The sequence below is a fragment of the Erythranthe guttata genome, chromosome 14 (genome assembly GCF_056151865.1).
Source record: "Erythranthe guttata isolate IM_541 chromosome 14, IM_541, whole genome shotgun sequence".
Taxonomy (NCBI): domain Eukaryota; kingdom Viridiplantae; phylum Streptophyta; class Magnoliopsida; order Lamiales; family Phrymaceae; genus Erythranthe; species Erythranthe guttata.
Window position 1 is genome coordinate 7123818 of NC_142546.1, and position 19287 is coordinate 7143104.

Here is a 19287-nt window from a genome sequence, read left to right on the forward strand (position 1 = left end):
GTTGATTTTGAATTCATCAAAATCTGGCTTATGTAAACCACAACCTCAATTGCTCATTCAGTCAATCACTCACTCAAAGTATAAAGTTTTGCAGAAGAAATTATGTTTTCAATGGCAAAAAAAATTTGGACCATTTCTCGATTTATGCGTGTCATCCTTGCGCAGGGGCCATGCTAATCTTCTCTGTATCGTTCCAATTTTATCGGATGTCCCCGAAGGGACACTCTATACTTGTAGTGCTCATGTATTTCAAATATAAAAAACAACAGTGTTTCTCCGATGTGGGATAAATGAAAACAAAATTCTAGGATGGGCTCTTTAGAAAGCCCATTTGATAAAGTAATTGAAACTGGACGCCTGAAATAATTACCAGCTTTCATGTGTGTTTAATACTTTATTTTATTTACCACCCAAAAAATAAGAAATAATAATTGCTAAACATATCATTGGAAGAATCTTACTTTCTGTTCAAGATATCATTGTCTTGACATATTCTTATTTAAGTTTTGGTTCTTCCCTTAATTTAGTAATTCTACTTTTTCTATTTTAAAGCAACACACATTCTTTTCTTTTGAATATTTTCCTTCCTTCCTTCCTTATCGCGTACATGATACACTTGATGAAATATATCGGTTATTTTTTTGCTTTTGATTTACACATATACATGTGAAAACGATATAGATAAGATGAATCTATATACGTGTACATTATAATATAACTCTGATAGAGTATACTGAGTGGAGCACAGAATAAACCGTGTAATTATTTATAAGATTACTTCTCCTTGAAGCTTTTGAAAAAGAGATCAAGAAAAGGGACATCAAACAGAATAACTAACATCAAATATATCATCATAATTGGGATTTTCAAACTAATCCATCATCATATCTTTCTTTTTTTCTTTCCTTCTCTCTCTCTCTCTCTCTCCTCTTCAATTCTCTTTCTCTCTCTCTCTCTCTCTCTCTATCTATTAGAGCACATGTCAAAAACCATCTTTCTACCATCAACTATTTCATCAAAGAAATCATCAAGTTGCCCAATTATACCCTCAACCCCACACTTCAAATCATCAAAGCAATTCTTCAACTTCCCAACTTTTTCATCAATATCACTATAATTCTCCATCTCTACCTCCATTTTCACCTCATCAACTGCAAACCTCGCCTTTTGAAGCTCGAAAAGAAGAATACCGGGCCCCGATCCATTAAACCTAATCATCCCCTCCACCATTCTCCGGTGCAAGTTAGCACCAATTTGATATCCGCCGGTGCAAGTTAGCCCCTCTTGGCTAAAGCTCATTTTTTCGGGCAAAAAGTACACGAGCCCGCTAATTAAAATCTCGAGAAGCAATGTGCTTACACTCCTCATTGCACATAGGACTCCTCGAAAACCGTTATATTTGTTGAACTTTGATTCGTTTTCCTTATTGACCCCAAACCTAAGTGATGATAAAGTTTGGATGAGTTTTGTCTCCACTATGCTCTTGTTCTCCTCTTGCAGTGCTGTCATTTCCCTTTGACAACGGTCGATCGATCGAATAACCTATGTCACAAAAAAAAAAAGAACGATCGATCGTGTCTTTATGCAATATACACTTTTTTTTTGAGAAATTTAATAAAGATGGGTTTTATTGAATTCAGCACCCTGTGTTTACTCTAATTGTTATTAAAAAGTCATCGTATTATTAATATAAGCAAAAAAACCCTATAACGCAACTTTTTTTTAGCAAACTACCCCCTAAAACCTCACCGCATAGGGGGGCCGTGTGCTAAAAAGATGCATTATAGCGAGATTTTTGTTAATATTAATAACACAGGGGTACTGAATGCAATAAACTCTACTATAATTTAACGAACCTGGCTAGAAAGTTGTCGGTTTACGAGCAAAGAGGCTATATTAGCACCGGACGAAATATAGTTCTCCATGGAAGAAACTCCGGATTTCAACACGTGGCAAGATTCCCAAAGCATCGAGGTTTCGTCCATGTATTCGTCGAGCCATTTTTCTCCGATGGGTAGGTTTAGTTTTTGGACCAAAATCGTTAGCTCCGAATGGAAGTTCCGAAGAGACGAGAGGACTTGTTGGAGGAATTTTGCAGACAAGAAGTTGTTGTGAGAAAGAAAGAGGTTATCAAGATTGTCTACTTCTTTTGTGAGGAAGTTAAGGAAACTTGTCACTGATGAAGAATTATTCATCATCAAGATCAAGAATGAAGATTGCCCTTTACTTTTTTTCTTTTTTTTTTAATTCTCTTTGTTGTTATGGTGAAGAATAATTTTGAGCAAGTGAATATATGATCAAGAATCACTTATATATATATATATATATATATATATATGTATATATATATATATACATATATATATTTGTAAAGGCTAAGAAAAAGAATATGTTTGTTGGGAGCAATTATGTGTGCTTCCTTTTTAGAGTAGAGTGGAGGGCATGATGAGAGAGAGAGAGAGAGAGAGAGAGAGAGAGAGAGAGAGAGAGAGAGAGAGATTTTTGTGTGTTTGGGCTGCAAAAGTATGACTACTTTAACTGAGATTCTTCTTCTTCTTCTTCTTCTTATTATTATTGTTCCGTGTTGATTTTTTTTTCTACTATGTTAAATCTCCTTTATTATTTGATTATATCAGTTTGATTATTTTATGATCAAGATTTTTTTGGTTTATTTAAATAGTGAACGAAAGGAGCGAAAAAAGGGAAAACGAATAATTAATCTTTGGTTTATTTTCATACAAATTACAATCCATCTCCATTTTGGGAAGATATAAGATTTACAAATACGAATGATCTAATTCGAATGAGGATTCTCCACTAATGAATAGCAATTACTAGGGGTGGAAATCGAACGAATCGGAAAAAAAATGTTTTTTTTTTTTTTTTTTCTGAAGTGAAAATTAATTCCATTTTGGTTCCAGAAAAATCGAAAAAACCAGAAATCAAACTTATAATTAGAAAATTGTTCCAAAATCGGAATTTACATATCAAAGTTGGAAGAATTTGGAAAAATTCCAATTTACGTACAAAGTACATAATTTTATTTAGGGCAAATACGGCCACCCCTGAAGTATGTTGGAATTACGAAAAAACCTTTCATGTTTGCGTAATTACAACTACTCCTCAACTATGTATTGTCTTACATTTCTATTCTTACGATGTCAAATTTACCTATGAAAGATGGGTTTTTCATAAGACAATGCATAGTTGAGGGAGGTGGTTGTAATTATCCAAACACGATGGAGTTTTTTTTCGTAATCTAGAGTTAACTCACGGGTTACCGTAATTTGCCCTAATACTGTATTTGTAACATAAGGGTAATTTCTAGAGAAAAAACCCCGGAATTTTCGGATATTAAAAGTGGATCGAAAATCGGAATCATACATATATTCGTTAAAAAAGCAGAAAAATTGGAAATTGGAAATGAAATGAAAAATATTATTCTAAAGTCGAATACTTATTTGATCGCAATCGGCAGAAATCAGATATTTGAGCATTATTTGAGCATTGATGAGATTTTGACCGGTAACAATTATAAGGTACACTCGCGTGCACCAATTTGTGCATAGCCATGTTTTCATCACAACAATCATTGTCTAGCACTTAGGTACATCACAAACATGTTAGAAGAATCCTCCTCATTTTTCTTTTTTTGCTTTCTGAGTGTGTAATCAACTACAAAAAAACAAGAATAACATGAGCTTTCATAATTTATATACAACTTTTCAATTTAAAAAAAAAGAAAAAAAAAAAGAAAAAAAAAAATAGTGAGCGCCAATCACACGAGACTTGAAAAATGGCTGAATTTGCGTTTTTTTTGTCCACGTTTTCACGCTCTCGAATCTCAAAGTTAGATTATTTCAGTTCGTTAAATAGAAGCCTATTCAGTTGATCAAATCCGAAATCGGTAAAGTTAATCTTGAATTCAATTTTTTTTGGGTGATATCAATAACCACCTCTCTGAGGTAAAGTGCAATTACGAAACCTCCCCTCCTTATTTTTGAGAAATTACACCCAGCCCCCCTGAAGTTTGTAAATTTCTAACATCCACCACCTACAAAAGGGTGTTAATGTAAGAAATCTACAAATTGCAAGGGGTAGATGTAGTTATGAAAAAATGAAGGATTTTTTTCGTAAATAGATCTTACGTCAGGGGAGTGATTGTAATTTACCCTAAGTGGTGATTGCAAAAGCTTATTTAATAGCAAAAGTTGTGGATTGTGAGTTAAATTGGTGTTAAGTGCTTATTTCTAAAAGTTGAGGATGTTTGCAAATTTACCGAAAGATAAACATAAATAGAATAGCAGGGTCATGCGTACTTAACAAATTGTAGCTTACAGTTGTTTATTATAAGAGAAATAAAAGCAAAAATTCATTTGCAAACACTTAAAAATAGATTATGAGAAAAAAAAAAAAAAAAACAGCTCATAATTATTTTTGTAAAAGCTTTTGCAAATACCTTAAGTTATATTGAAGAATGTTTTAGTGCAATGCTAAAAAAAAAGTGATGTCTTTTCTCACTTCAAATTTCATCAAAATGGACTTACCAGGAATTCCAAGATCAACAGCCATGCCAACTAAAATAACTACCACCATTAAAGTCAACTTCCATGATGTCTTTCGGGCCACGTTTCATCGGTTTGATTATCGATCTCGATTAATTTACTAATCGATGCCAATTTTTTAAGTTGATAACTCGGTAGATTCGCGTCTTTCGTTACTGGCCAACAATATAATCAAACAATTTCCTTAATACGAGTTCTCGAAATGGTATGTATATGTGGATATCCATCATTTTTTATAACCTTCTGTTTTACAACATTGGTTATTGTTAAAAATTACTAGTAGTATATTTTAAATTTTTAATTATTTTCCAGCCCCCAAAATATTTAAAATTTCAATATTCGCCCCAAAATAGTGTTTTCCGGTACTTGCTAACGGATATGTAACAGTGGGGACCAAATGTATTTAAAATTGAACATTGAAGGTGAACTTTGTTCACTTTAGAACAACGGGGACCAAAAGTATAATTCTCCCGAAAAATAATAATCAGAACTTGTATGCATGTTATCAAACAAGCATAAGATAACAAATCACTCTTTAAGTACGGCAAAACTTGACTCAATAGTCTGTTATTTCTATGCTACACCCGGTGAAAACTATACCATTTGTAATTTTTTACCGTTGATCTACACACACCAAATGTGGGTGTGCATATGAATGGTAAAGATTTATCCACTGTATTTCACCCGGTGTAGTATTATAGACCCTCAATAGTTATTTCTCTCATACAAAATCATCTATTTCTTTTACATAAAACAATTTCACATACTCAAACATCAGCAAAGAGAGATAGATACACAAGAATCTATACATACATACACATACATACAAACATATATAGCTTCTTTTCTTGGTTCTTTACCTAAGCATGTCTCCCGAATTCAAGTGCAGCCCACTCAAAGCCGGCGAAATACTAAAATTATTATTATTACCTCCCCTCGAAAACGAAGGATGCCCGAGCGGCGTAGGCCTATCGGGAATCGGAGGAACCTCAATATCCCCTTCCAACATTTTCAACGCCTCGATAATAGTCGGCCTAAGCGCCACCATTACATGCGCACACAAAATGCCGACGAGCACAAATCTCTCCATCACCTCCTTTGGATTCTCGTCGTCTCTCAAAAGGGAAGCATCTAGAACCTTCTCCATCTTCCCTTCCTTGACCAAAGACCAAGCCCAATCCGTAATCAAGAACCCACGCGGCGACCCTCCGGAAAGTTCTAGAGCCTTCCTCCCGCACATAACCTCCAGAACAACAACCCCAAAGCTATACACATCGCTCTTCTCGGTCAACTGCCCGTAAAGCGCGTACTCGGGTGCTAGATACCCGTGGGTCCCGGCAACCCTAGTTGTCAAATGTGATTGCCCTTCTCGATTTTGCTTAGCCAATCCGAAATCCGCCACTCTAGCTTTCATATCGTCGTCCAATAGTATATTCGTCGCTTTGATATCTCGATGAAAAATTGCGGGCTTCACTCCGTAGTGGAGATATGCCAACCCTTTTGCCACGTCGACGACCACGCTCTTCCTTTGCCGCCACGTCAGCGGCGGCAAATCTCCGCCGTTGAACAAGCGGTCTTCGAGGTTGCCTTTGGGCATGTAGTCGTACACGAGGAATCTTTCGTTTTCGGACACACAACATCCTCTAAGTGGGACTAGGTTTCGGTGCTTCAATGTGCTGATGATCTCGACTTCGTTGCAAAAATCGTCATTTTGTTGAATGTCGGATTCGATCACTTTCTTGACGGCCACAATTGTACCGTCGGATAATGTGCCTTTGTAGACCATACCGAACCCTCCTCTACCGATAAAGTTTTTGGTTGAGAAGTTCTCGGTTGCTTGCTCGAGTTCTTCGATTTTGTACCATATAGACACGGTGGTCGGCCTTCTTCTCGGTCGAGTGGACCCCACTTCATCTTTCCTCTCTACATGATTTTTCCTATTCCACCACAAGTACAAAACACTAGATACGAAAATGGCGGCTAAAATTGAACCGATTAATCCGAAAAGGAGTGCAGAATGGCGTTTATTCGAAGAACCTTTTTTAGGGTTGATAACTGAGAGGCCGAAGATGCAAGTAACGGCGCCGATGCTCTGTGGGCCGTACTGGTTCACAATTCCGGCGGCGTAAAGAACGGTGAAGTAAAAGCAGTCAACGGAGTGGGATTTATTACCGTCGATGGCGATCAGATCTGCCTGAACGCGAAAGCCGGCGGCGACGCAGGCGTCGCAGGAGCTGAGATCGGTGAGGTCGGGTTTGCAAGAAGCGTCCACGGCGGTGGAGTTGCCGAGTTTCGCCGACCAGTCGGCGGTGGTTTGGATTGCGGCGCAGATGTTCGACGAAATGACGAACTGAAGAGGGTCGAAACAGAGGGATGTGAGGGCGGAGGGGAGAGAGAGGGAGGTGAGCTTCTGCTGGAAATTGTCGAGGCACGAAATCGAGGAGGGCAAATCGGGAAGTTGGAAAAGGGATGTGTTCTTGAGGTGGTGCGAGAGCGATACGCCGTAGAGGGAGAGTAGTGTTTGGCAGCAGCTGCTTCTGGCGCCGGCGGCGCCGCCACTGGAGCTGTTTGTTGGGTTCTGATTGTACCCTGTGCAATCGGAGGTGTTCCATGGGATTGTCAGAACGTAATCGAGATCCAGAGGGCAGATTGTGGTTGTGTTTGCTGAAGAAATTGGAGGGAAAAAGACGAAAAGGGTAAGAAGAAGAATGTAAATCAAGAAAATTGGCTTCATTTTGAAAAAACAATATCTGATTTTAGCAATTAATAATCAAGAAACTACCTTTCAACTCTCTCTCTCTCTTCTTTCTCTCTCTAGATTTATATGACTAGGAAAGAAGAAGGAAGAAGGGCCTGCTTGATTGATGATGCATGAACAAAATGGGTCAAAGCTTGCATTTTTACAAATGTCAAAATGGGTTTGCCGACTGCCGTCTTGAAAATACCTCCGACTGCAAAGTGTACAATCGGGACTTTTTTGTCAATTGGCTAATGTTTCCTTTTTGGGTAAATTACAACTACCCCTGAGCTATGATAAAATTACGAAAACTTCCCTCTTGTTTGAGTAATTACAACAACCCCTTAACTATAAATTTTCTTATACGCTCACCCTTGCGGTTTCGAAGTTAGTGGAATCTTCTTGATTATATGGAATATTATCATTTTTCACGCTTTTATCCCATTGGAGCTCCACATTTTGAAGCAAAATGATCATAAGATGTATTTTTTGGCTTGTATATATCAGATTGTGGTTCATCAGAAAATGTATTTTTACACAAAACGAGTACAAACTATAGCACATTCCACGGTATCTAGATGATTATGTTGAATTTGACACCATAAGGGTGGAGATGTAAGAAGATTCATAGTTGAGGGGTAAGATGCAATTATCCAAACAAGAGGGAGTTTTTCGTAATTTAACCATACCTCATGGGTGGTTGTAATTTATCCTTCCTTTTTTTAATTGAAATGGATTCAACAATTAAATTAAACAATATAAAGAATTTTAAAGAATGAATTAAATAAAAGGTGTTCAAAGATTAAATTTAAATAGAAGTTCAAGACGAAGGAAAGTTCGATTGAGAAAGAGTCCAAATGCTCTAGAAGATATGCAAAAAGGAGTGTCAAAGAAATTTTTTCCCGCATTAGCACTCCAACGGTCAAGTCAGTCGAGTAGAGCTGAGAACTATACATCTCTTAGATAAACAAAAAATGGTGTATTGAATATAATATAGGGAGAGAAGGAATATGTTGTTCTTTGTGTTATAGGGTTGTATTTATATCTGCCATAATAATGGGTCTCGTGGGACCCTGTTTTATCAAGCCACTATACATGTGCATGGTGACGTGACTTGTTGTGAGCTCCTTTTATCTACTAAAGGTGATCAGCAGTCTCTCTATACAACTTGGGTGACTCTGTCGTTGTTCCATGTGCGTTAACCGAGCTCGTTGTTGGTTGATAGGCAAACCTCTTTTCAGTTCACGTCATGGTCTAGGCTTTCTGCCATTGTTCTTGACATTTGGGTGAATATACTGTCACATCCGTCAGTTACACATGCCCTATATGGGGCTATTTGATACTTTAACAATTGTAGTGGGTGAGCCGACCTTGGGCCTGTACCGCCCTTGGACTTTGTGTATGAATTTTAATTTAATATTGGGTCTTTGAGCAATCAGACCCGCATCAATATAACTGGTTGTATTCGACTAGGATTAATTAAATTCGTGAACATAAAATGCGTGATAATACCTCCTGCAGCGAGCTTCACAAAATATGAAGTTAAATGATGTCATGTGTTGGTGTAAAATAACAATCTGCGTCATAGCTTATTTGCTTAAAAAGAGAAAATGGAAATACGGAATTTGTGAAAGGCAGAGAATTGACTGAGGCTTGTCGAAGCAATTTTCTTAATACAATACTTTCGGGCTGCCGATGGTGCAACAGTTTTCTCCCGAGATGTCGTTTGTAGCAGAAAGTTGTGTATGTTCTTTTTTCAAAACCTAGGAAACCTTAATTGGTCATGGGCCGATTAATTATTTATTTGGTTTGTGCCAAATATTTTATTATTTGAGTTTTGGGTAAAATAAATTGACTAAGTACTAAATACCCTAAAAAGTACCATTTATGGACACCTAAATCCAAATTAGTCCTATCACCCGATCGCATCGACCGTGCATCTTTTTCACTTTAACCGTTCAATCAAGACAATTTTCATTCAATGTACTTCCCGACTATAATCAAGTAAACAAAAATTCCATAAAAAGTAAATAAATGAAATAAATATTCACAAAATTTAATTAATATTAACTATTGAAAATGATGAAAATTTCCAACATCATGCTCATACATACTTATCTAATAAGATTTTTTTCTTATTCCAAATAATATACGCAACTCTTATTATTTTGTATTTATTAGAGCCATCAAAGAACCGGTCTCATAGATGCTATACTCGGTTCCCGAGGTAATTTTAGACTATAAATCTACACATAATAACACATATACCTATGTGTATATGTACTTAGTGGGTTGTTAAAGCTGATTTTTAACTTCCTATTGAATCATAAGAAAGGGTTTTAAGGCAAAACTTCTCTGATACAAAATCATATATATTTCTTTCACATACAAATGATGAAGCATGAGTACTATGTACTACATAAGAATCTATATGTATTTATCTTCTTTTTTTCCGGTTCTTTTCCGAAGCATATCTCGAGAATTCAATGGTCGGGAATCGAAGGAACCAAAATATCCCCATCCAACATTTTCAACGCCTCGACAATCGTCGGCCTCGAATCCGCCGCCATAACACGAGCACACAAAATACCAACACGCACAAATCTCTCCATCACCTTTCTCGAAGAATCTCCTTCGTTCAAAAGAGAATCATCTAGAACCTTCTCCACCTCCCCCTCCTTCACCAACGACCAAGCCCAATCCGCGATCGAACATCCCGAAAGTTCCGGAACCTTCCTCCCGCACATGACCTCCAACACAACAACCCCAAAGCTATACACGTCGCTCTTCTCGAAATTCGACTCCCCCTCTCGACTTTTCTTAGCCAGTCCAAAATCCATGATTCTTGCCTTCATATCATTATCCAATAATACATTCGTCGCTTTAAGATCTCCATGAAAAACCGCGGGCTTCACTCCGTAGTGGAGATACCCCAACCCTTTCGCCACGTCAGCAATTATGCTCTTCCTTTGTCGCCACATCAGCGGAGAATCTCCGGAGCTGAACAAACGGTCTTTTAGGTTTCCTTTCGGCATGTAGTCGTACACGAGGTATTTCTCGTTTTTTTCGGAGATGCAGCATCCTCTGATCGGGACTAGATTTCGGTGCTTTAGAGTGCCGATTACTTCGACTTCGTTTTCTTGAATATCGGATTCGGTTACTTTCTTGACGGCTACGATTGTACCGTCGGACAATGTGCCTTTATAGACTGTACTGAAGCCGACTCTATCGATGAGGTTTCTAGAGTCGAAATTATCGGTGGCTCGCTCGAGTTCTTCGATTTTGTACGATACGGAAATGGTGGTCGGCCTTCGTCTTGGCCTAGTGGACCCCACTTGATCTTCCCCCTCTGCGTGATTTTTCCTACGCCGCCGTACGTACAATGCCAAGAAACTGAATATCGAAAGGCCGGCGAAAATAGCGGCGGCAATTAATCCGAAAAGGATAGCAGAATAGCTTTATTGGAAGAACCCTTTTTAGGGCTGATAATTGAGAGGCCGAAGATGCAAGAAACGGCGCCGGTGCTGATTCACAATTCCGGCGGCGTAAAGAACGGTGAAGTAAAAGCAGTTGACGAAGTGGGATGTATCACCGTCGATGGCGATCAAATCGGCATGAACCCTGAAGCCGGCGGCGACGCAGGCGTCGCAGGAGGTGGGATCCGTGAGGTCGGGTTAGCAGGAGGCGTCCACGGCGGTGGAGTTGCCGTGTTTCGCCGACCAGTCGGCGGTGGACTGGATTGCGGCGCAGGTGTTCGATGAAATGACGAACTGAAGAGGGTCGAAACAGAGTGATGTGAGGGCGGAGGGGAGAGAGAGGGAGGTGAGCTTTTGCTGGAAATTATCGAGGCATGAAACCGAGGAGGGCAAATCGGGAAGTTGGAAAAGGGATGTGTTCTTGAGGCGCTGCGAGAGCGATACGCCGTAGAGGGAGAGGAGTGTTTGGCAGCAGCTGCTTGTGGCGGCGGCGGCGGCGGCGGCGTTGGGGCCGCCGGAACTGTTTGTTGGGTTGTGATTGTACCCTATGCAATCGGAGGTGTTCCATGGGATTGTTAGAACGTAATCGAGATCCAAAGGGCACTTTGCGATTGCGTTTGCCGAGGAAATTGGAGGGAAAAAGACGAAAAGGGTAAGAAGGGCAAGAATGCAAATCAAGAAAAAAATAGTATACAGTATTTTTGGCTTCAAGACGATCTTATCAAAATAATTTGTATTGTTAATAATGTCAAATTACGGAGAAAAAAAACCCTCTTATATTTGTCTACTTACCACCGATCCTGTCAACTATGAAATTTTTCTTACACATTTTTTCCTCGCGGTGCCAAATTTAATGGAATCCACTTAAATCATGTGGAATATTCTCCAATTTGTACCCATTTTATCTTATTTCAGCTCCACATTTTGAAACAAGATGATCATAAGATGTGTCTACTTTGTAATGCCAAATTGTGGTGCATCATAAACGGTATTTGTGCACAAAACGAGTATAAACTAGAAAATGTACATTCCTTAAAATCTAAAAGATTCTTCTAAATTTGACACCATACGGGTGGACGTGTAAGAAGATTCATAGTTGATGAGTGTGATTGTAATTACACAAACACGAGAGATTTTTTTTCATAATTTGACATTATCTCAAGGGAATAGCAACAATTTACCCTACTTTATTTTAATTTAGAATGTCATAATATATTAGTCACAACTAGGGGTGCAAGTTGGAACTAAAATTCCAATTGTTGTCATATCCGATCCGAAAAGTTTCGATTTTGGAACGAGTTTTTTAATTCCGACTTTTGAAATTCTGATTTTCGAATTTTTCCGATTTTTTTGTACTGGATGAATTATATAAAAAAATTGGAATTTTGAATTCCTAATCCAATTTAATTTCCCAAATTAATAAAAAAAAACCGATTATTTTCCCGAAAAATACACCTCTACATAATATATTATATAGAATACTTATGAATAGTGTTTTTTTTCTTTCTAAAACAATAATTTGATTTGAGTTTTGTTTTGGATTTTTGACATATTGATTGTTGTTAGAAGTTTTATTGGATATTATTATGTCGTTTGATTTTATTTATTTTTTAACTGAAATTTATTAGTTATTAGTTTTATTTTTATCGACGTGGATGTTCTTATTTTTGGAAAATTATAAAATTTTCAGAAAATTTCTACTAATTTTGAAATTTTAAAACTTATTATGTGAGTTCCGAAATTCCGACATTTCCCAACCTTTTGAAATTGAAATGAATTTTTAAATTCCGAAAATTATAGAATTAGAATTGAAATTGATTTTATACTTATATAAAAATTTTAGGCTAGTTCTATTCTAATCCATTCGACTTTCACCCTTGCTCACAACACAATACTATCCAACAATTAGTACATAATAAAATTTAAAAATAGATAATATCTAACCATAGAGGGCAAAAACTGATTTTTAACTTCCATTCAACTAACTTTCTTGTTGCATACCCTCTTTCTCTCTCATTACAAATTTCAACCTTCTCTCTCTCTCCTCCTCTCTCTCTCATGGGAGATCTTTCAGACACAGAAACAGCAAATACCCAAAGAAATCTTTGCATCAAAAAAACAGCATCCTTAAAAGATTTGTGCAAATTACACAAATCTCATATCATGAAATGGAATCACCATCATCATCATCAACCAAAGCCCCTAGACATCAAAAAGCCCACCAGTTTCATCAAAAAGACATTCCGGGTAATATATATATATATATATATATATATATATATATATATATATATATATATATATATATATATTTGTCACCATCTAACTTTTAATTATGAAACTTTGTAATTTAATTAGTTATATTGAATGAACAATGATTCAATACATCACATTACAATTTTCTTACAGGGTCTCAGCATCAAGAAGAGAGACGAATCGTACAACACGTGCGTAACTAACAATGGAGACGATATCGATAACCACCAAAACGAGCCGAAAACGCCGAAAAATAAAAAGAAATCATCGTCGAAACACGACGAAGATCATGAAGAAGAGCTGCACATTTCGAGCCCGAAGCTTCTCTCTCGTACCACGAGCTGGATCAGCCCGATCCCGTCGCCGAATTTATCCACGATTAACCCGTTGCCGCCGCCGGTGATAATATCCGATTTTCAAGAAAATCTGTCGGGAGGGAGCGCCCCCTCGAGCCCACAAACACCGAGGAAGCAACAAACGTTTCTTTCGAAAACGGCGAGCGGACGAAACATGACGACCCCGATTTTCTTTTCCCAATCAGCCGCTCGGAGGAAGCCTCCGCCCGTGGAGAGAAAGCTCGAATGCACCCTCGAGGATTTGTGCTTCGGATGCGTCAAGAAGATCGATATCACAAGGGATGCCATCTCATGCAGCGGGTACGAAATATATATATATAAGTCGAAACATAAAATATACTGAAATGTTAAATGTTGTTTCAATTTTACATTACGCACTTCGTTTTCAATCCAACCACCAATTTAGTTGACTCGAGTTGGGTTAGAAAGACGATTGAAAGAGCTACAATATAGCTTTTTATTCCTTCATGCATAACTTTCTCAGGCAATATCTAATTTAGCCGATTCATGCTAGATTAAAAAGTTAACTCTAAGGACTGCAAATTAGTTGCTTTGAGTTTTGCCAAATTCGAACTGAAGAGTCAAAATCACATTTGAAGTCAGAATACCAATAAAACTGAAATCATGACATTTAGCACTTCCACATTTATAATATAAAAAAATTAAATGATTCACGTGACTAACACCTTATTACTTTAAGATAACGTAAGGTGGTCATTCAGCATGATAAATAAACAACTTAACATTTCAGATGACGTGGTAATTCATTTCAACAAATGTACCGTAATGTTCATTCCGATCGAAACGACGTTCAGAACTGATTCACCTCACTAACAACTTAAACTTTTAGATGAGGCGCCGTAACATTTCCTTTTGTTTTGATCGACACGCGCAGGTTAATAGTGCAAGAAGAAGACACACTAATGATCAAAGTCAAGCCCGGGTGGAAAAACGGAACAAAGATCGTGTTCGAAGGGAAAGGAGACGAACGGCCGGGATCACTTCCTGCCGACATAATATTCGCCGTGGACGAGAAAATCCATCCGTTGTTCGAACGAAAAGAAGACGATTTGGAGGTGGGAGTCGAGGTACCACTGGTGCAAGCTCTCACGGGGTGCACGATTTCTGTGCCTTTATTAGGTGGAGAAGAGCTAGAAATTTGTATAGATGAAATAATATATCCTGGTTATGAAAAGATTATTCTAGGACAAGGAATGCCTAAGAATAAAGAAGAAGGATTGATGGTGAGAGGTGATCTTAGGCTTAAGTTCATGGTCGAGTTTCCGGAAGAATTGACCGATTGCCAACGGGACGAGGTTGTTAGCATTTTACGAGATCAATGTTCTTGAAATATTCATCGTTGGTTTTTTTTTTCTTTTCAAATTGTTGATTTTCTCAATTAATTTTTTTATATATATTTTAAGATTGGTTTATTACTTATTAGTAGATTTATCATTTATGTAATGAGAAATGCATCCCTGCAGATATATATGAGGCTTGGTGAGTTCAAAAGTATGAGCATTAATTAGTGGAGATGACAAATATATCTCACAGCAGAATAAACAAACACGCTTCTTCCCAAATTGAAGAATCGTTGATAAAATCTTGTAAATTTTAGCATTAACTCACAAAGGTAACAGTGAATCACTGCAGGATAAATTAATTTGAAAAGGTATATTATTGGAATAAATGTATTCACATCTAGGGGTGGTGGCGCAGTTGGCTAGCGCGTAGGTCTCATAGCTTGTTGAGTGATCCTGAGGTCGAGAGTTCGAGCCTCTCTCACCCCATTTTTTTTTAATAGAAGATTTTTTAATAGAAGAATGAAAAAGAATCGCAGAAATTTATAAAAAAAAAAAAATTTAATTAATTAATTGAATCAATTTTTTTTCTTCAAAAACAAGTGTTTGGTAATAAATCGAAATTGGCATTTTTTTTCAAACACAACTATTAATTACCTGAGGTTTAAAGTTGAGAAATTTCATTTCATCATTAGTTAATTAAATAATTTTGCTTGTTTTAAATATTATTTCATATATATATATATATATATATATATATATATATATATATATATATATATATTATTATTTTTTTTAAATAGAGTTTCAAAATAATAATATTATATAAAACAAAATTAAATATAGCAGCCAAAATGCTTGGGGAAAAACTGCTATGATATCTAATTTCAAAAAATTCAAAATTTGAATGTTGGTTTTTTTTTTTTTTTTTAAATAGGATATATATAAAAAAAAAAAAAAAAAGAAGTTAAAAAGGTGTACTACTTTCTCATGAGATGCACAAAAACATTGAATTTAGGGCACTACTCATTTAATACTCATTCACTGTCATACCTAACACACTGTTTGGCTTCTGCATCTCTGCATGTGCATGCCCTTTTATCAATATGTGTGTGTATCTATCTGTCTGTGCACACATACATATGTATGTCTACATATATATACAAATACATACAGAGTTAAAATCTGTATAAGCATCAGTCAAATACTGATGTGGCACACTTGATCAATTAAAGTTCCCAAGAAAAGAAAAACAATTAATTTGTATTTGTATGTATTAGTGCTGGGCATGAGTCGGTTTTATCACACAACTCACCCAATTTTTTCGACAGATAATTAATCGACTCATATATAAATGGATATGTCGGTAGTTTTCAGCCTACTCAAAAATCAGTTGGTTACTAGTTATCGACCAACCGACATTTGTAATAATAATAAAAAAAAATTGTAAATATTTAATTGTAAATTTTTATTTTCTTAATGTTCAATTATATATAAAGTAAGTCAGAATTCAAAAATTCAAAACACAAATCTATAAGCCTCTACGTACTATTTATATTTTATAATTCTTATTTCATATTAATCTATTCTTCGTTAATTATATATTTACTTATTTTAGAAGTTTAATAATTAAAAAAACGACTCTTAATTTTAAAGCTAAATTTTTTTTTTCACATTAGTTTTTCTAAAATGTTGAAAATTTTCTGAAAAAACATATAAAAACACTCTATTGTTGCAAAAAAAAAATCAGTAAATAGATGGCCGATAATTCCAATCAACCAACCAACCAACTCATTGTTTACTCGACAAAGTCGGTTGCCAACCATTATCTGACCTATAATGGTCAAATCGTCATGGTTTTCAATATTCGGCAAAATTAGTTGGTCGAATTGAATAAGTAATTGGTCCAAAATTGTCCGACCCGAACTATGTCCGGACCATAATGTGTGTGTGTGTGTTGAGATACAATTAAGGCAAAATTGGTTAATTGATGATTGCAGCAAAAAGTGGGGGTAAATCATATTCTATTTCCAATCAAGAGACAATGATTAAATTTCCTAGTTACAATACCGTTAACTTACTGCACATGTCACTTCATATATACCAAATTAAAAGTTCATGAAAAGTTTTTCAAATGTTTCTTTTTTCTTTTTCTTTTTTTTCTTTTTTGACTAATTTTCAAATGTATTAACTATATAATTAATAAATGCTCTTATATTTAATTTAACAAAGATGAGTATACGGTTAGTGTTTTTTTTCTTCTTTAGAAATATAATTCAACTCAATAAAATTAAGGGTTCTTGGTGTACACAATATTTTCTTGATATGAAATACTAATTAACCAATTTGTTAACATAAAATTTTGCCAAAGTCTTACATAGAAAAAAATTGGTTTGTTGTATTTATCCCTTTTTTCATAGTTATTGAACTAGAATTCAATAGGGGTGTTCATTCGGTAATACCATAATGGGATTAATTCAGTTTTTTCGTTTCGGTACCGATAAAATTGAAAATATATTTTAATATTTTAAAAAATGTAAATAAATATATATTAAAACTAATTAATTCTTGAATTTGACATTCAAATTTCAATTATGTTCCCTAAAATCAAAAGGTGATTACGGATAGACGCGGATTTGTAAATAATGAAAATAAATTATCAATCTAAAAGTATTTTTATAATATATTATAATCTTAAAGAATTTCAAATAAAAGAAAAAATATTAAATATTTTAGTATTTGGTTCGGTGTACCGCCGTCAATGCAGCATACAGTACCGGAAATTCCAAAAAATATTTACTGAATACCGAATCGAAATATTTACCACATTCAACATTTGTGATCTTCGTTCCCCAAAAATTTCAAACTCATTAGCTAATGTTTCTTTTTTATTACACTATTACAAACACCGTTCAAAACTTTGTATTTAGAAAAATGCAAATAGCTAAATTTTTTTTATTTTTTTTCTGTATATTCGGTTAAAAAAAATAATAAATAAATAGATAGTAAGTTAGATCCAGGCATAATTTTCCACTGGAAATTTGTGTTGTCTCGTTTACTTTATGTACACAGATTCAAATACAATTAATCTTTGAAACCAAACAAAACATAAATAAAATCCCAGATACAATTAATCTTTATCGTTGACTGACTGCGCACGTACGGTACACCAATGTTTTCTGTGTGCGTGTGTCTGTATGAGAGAGAGAGAGAGAGAGAGAGAGAGAGAGAGAGAGAGAGAGAGAGAGAGAGAGAGAGAGAGAGAGAGAGAGAGAGAGAGAGAGAGAGAGAGAGAGAGAGAGAGAGAGAGAGAATAAGGGGATGTTTGCTTATCTAACCCTACCCTATAAAGGATAGGCTGGGGAAGAAAAAAACACACAGCTATTCTTCAAAGTTCAAACACAGAAATTCATGTTCACAACTGAAACCCTAAATTGTTTTTCAATTACCAGATCAACTTCTCTGCAAATGGGATTAAACTTTTTAATTAGGGTTCACCCAAAAAAAAAAAAGAATCCTGCAAAGATTGTATGAAATCAAATCAACCCATGATAAAAAAAAAAAATCAAGAAATCAAGAAACAGCCATTACATATATACAATATAGATAATATATATAGTATAGAGATTGAGGTTCGGAATGAAAGTGGTTTTGAGAGGAATGAAGCCTGGTCCGATGCACCGAACATTTCACATATATTGTAAGAACAGCGAAAAAGTTCGATCGCATCGAGCCAGCCAACATCCCCCACAAACCTTTCATCTTCTTCCCCACACAGAGAGAAAAGAGAAACCCTAAGATCTTATTAGGGTAGTTTGAGGGGTGGGGGTGGGGGTGGGGGTGGGGGGCGGAAGATGGGGGGGCTTCAACCCCATATATAACTCATAGTGGTAAAACCTAAGCCAAAACTTGTTGATTTATAGGAGGAAGAATGAGTGATTTAGGTGAGGGTGGGGTTATTGTGACGAATATACCATAACAATTCATTTTCTATTTATTTATTATTATTATTATTTTATATATATATAGGGTTCATTGGCTCATGTAAAGACACTCTATTTTCCTAATCCAACCTTTTTTTTTTCTTTAAATAAGGAACTCGCTGCCAACCATATAGGTGCACTGGATAAACCTTCATTCTCGTATAATAGCTTGCAAATCATATTAGAGACGTAAAACTACACTAAACTAACCATGTGTGGCACATTCGACTTAACAATTGTTGGCAAGGAAATTCGAACTTTGGTCATTTGGCACAAGCTCACTCATTGATCTACGGATTTGCTTTTAAGGGCTGGGTTTGGGAACATATTTGTTGTAATCGAAATTAATGGAAAGTAAGCATTTGAAATCATTTCATCCAAACAAGTTTAATAATAATTCATTATTCTATTCACTTTTGAATCTTTTGTCTCCACTCTTTGGATCCATTGTCAAGTTGCTATAATTTATATCAATAATTTTATAAGATTTATTGAGTTTTGAAAACTTATTTAACTAATAATGTACTATTACGAAAACTATGAAGTTAGTGTAGATGATTATATGATTAGTAACACGGTTAAAGTTATCGAAGTTCCTTACGTATTAAAAAAA

General features: G+C 35.7%; 3 protein-coding genes, 2 non-coding genes and 1 pseudogene across 5 annotated transcripts; 2 read left to right on the top strand and 4 right to left on the bottom strand.

Moving 5' to 3' along the window:
• Nucleotides 1-119: 119 nt before the first annotated feature.
• On the bottom strand, nt 120-222 carry LOC148765029 (U6 spliceosomal RNA). The gene has a single exon (XR_016029987.1). It is a non-coding gene; the product is annotated as a U6 spliceosomal RNA (small nuclear RNA).
• A 612-nt stretch (nt 223-834) lies between these two features.
• LOC105960175 (uncharacterized) lies at nt 835-2296 on the bottom strand. The gene is made up of 2 exons (XM_012984347.2): nt 1857-2296; nt 835-1542 (listed from the first exon to the last, which is right to left on the bottom strand). Exons 1-2 carry the CDS (start codon nt 2196-2198, stop codon nt 964-966), a joined length of 921 nt encoding a protein of 306 aa, XP_012839801.2. The 5' UTR covers nt 2199-2296; the 3' UTR covers nt 835-963.
• A 2984-nt stretch (nt 2297-5280) lies between these two features.
• Nucleotides 5281-7463, bottom strand: LOC105960174 (putative receptor-like protein kinase At1g11050). Its single transcript, XM_012984346.2, has one exon. It carries the CDS (start codon nt 7297-7299, stop codon nt 5422-5424), a length of 1878 nt encoding a protein of 625 aa, XP_012839800.2. The 5' UTR covers nt 7300-7463; the 3' UTR covers nt 5281-5421.
• A 2295-nt stretch (nt 7464-9758) lies between these two features.
• On the bottom strand, nt 9759-12755 carry LOC105960135 (putative receptor-like protein kinase At1g11050 pseudogene; annotated as a pseudogene).
• A 69-nt stretch (nt 12756-12824) lies between these two features.
• Nucleotides 12825-14840, top strand: LOC105960134 (uncharacterized). The gene is made up of 3 exons (XM_088814415.1): nt 12825-13025; nt 13188-13690; nt 14286-14840. Exons 1-3 carry the CDS (start codon nt 12837-12839, stop codon nt 14737-14739), a joined length of 1146 nt encoding a protein of 381 aa, XP_088670541.1. The 5' UTR covers nt 12825-12836; the 3' UTR covers nt 14740-14840.
• A 254-nt stretch (nt 14841-15094) lies between these two features.
• TRNAM-CAU (transfer RNA methionine (anticodon CAU)) lies at nt 15095-15180 on the top strand. The gene is given in 2 exon segments: nt 15095-15132; nt 15145-15180. It is a non-coding gene; the product is annotated as a tRNA-Met (tRNA).
• Nucleotides 15181-19287: the final 4107 nt, after the last annotated feature.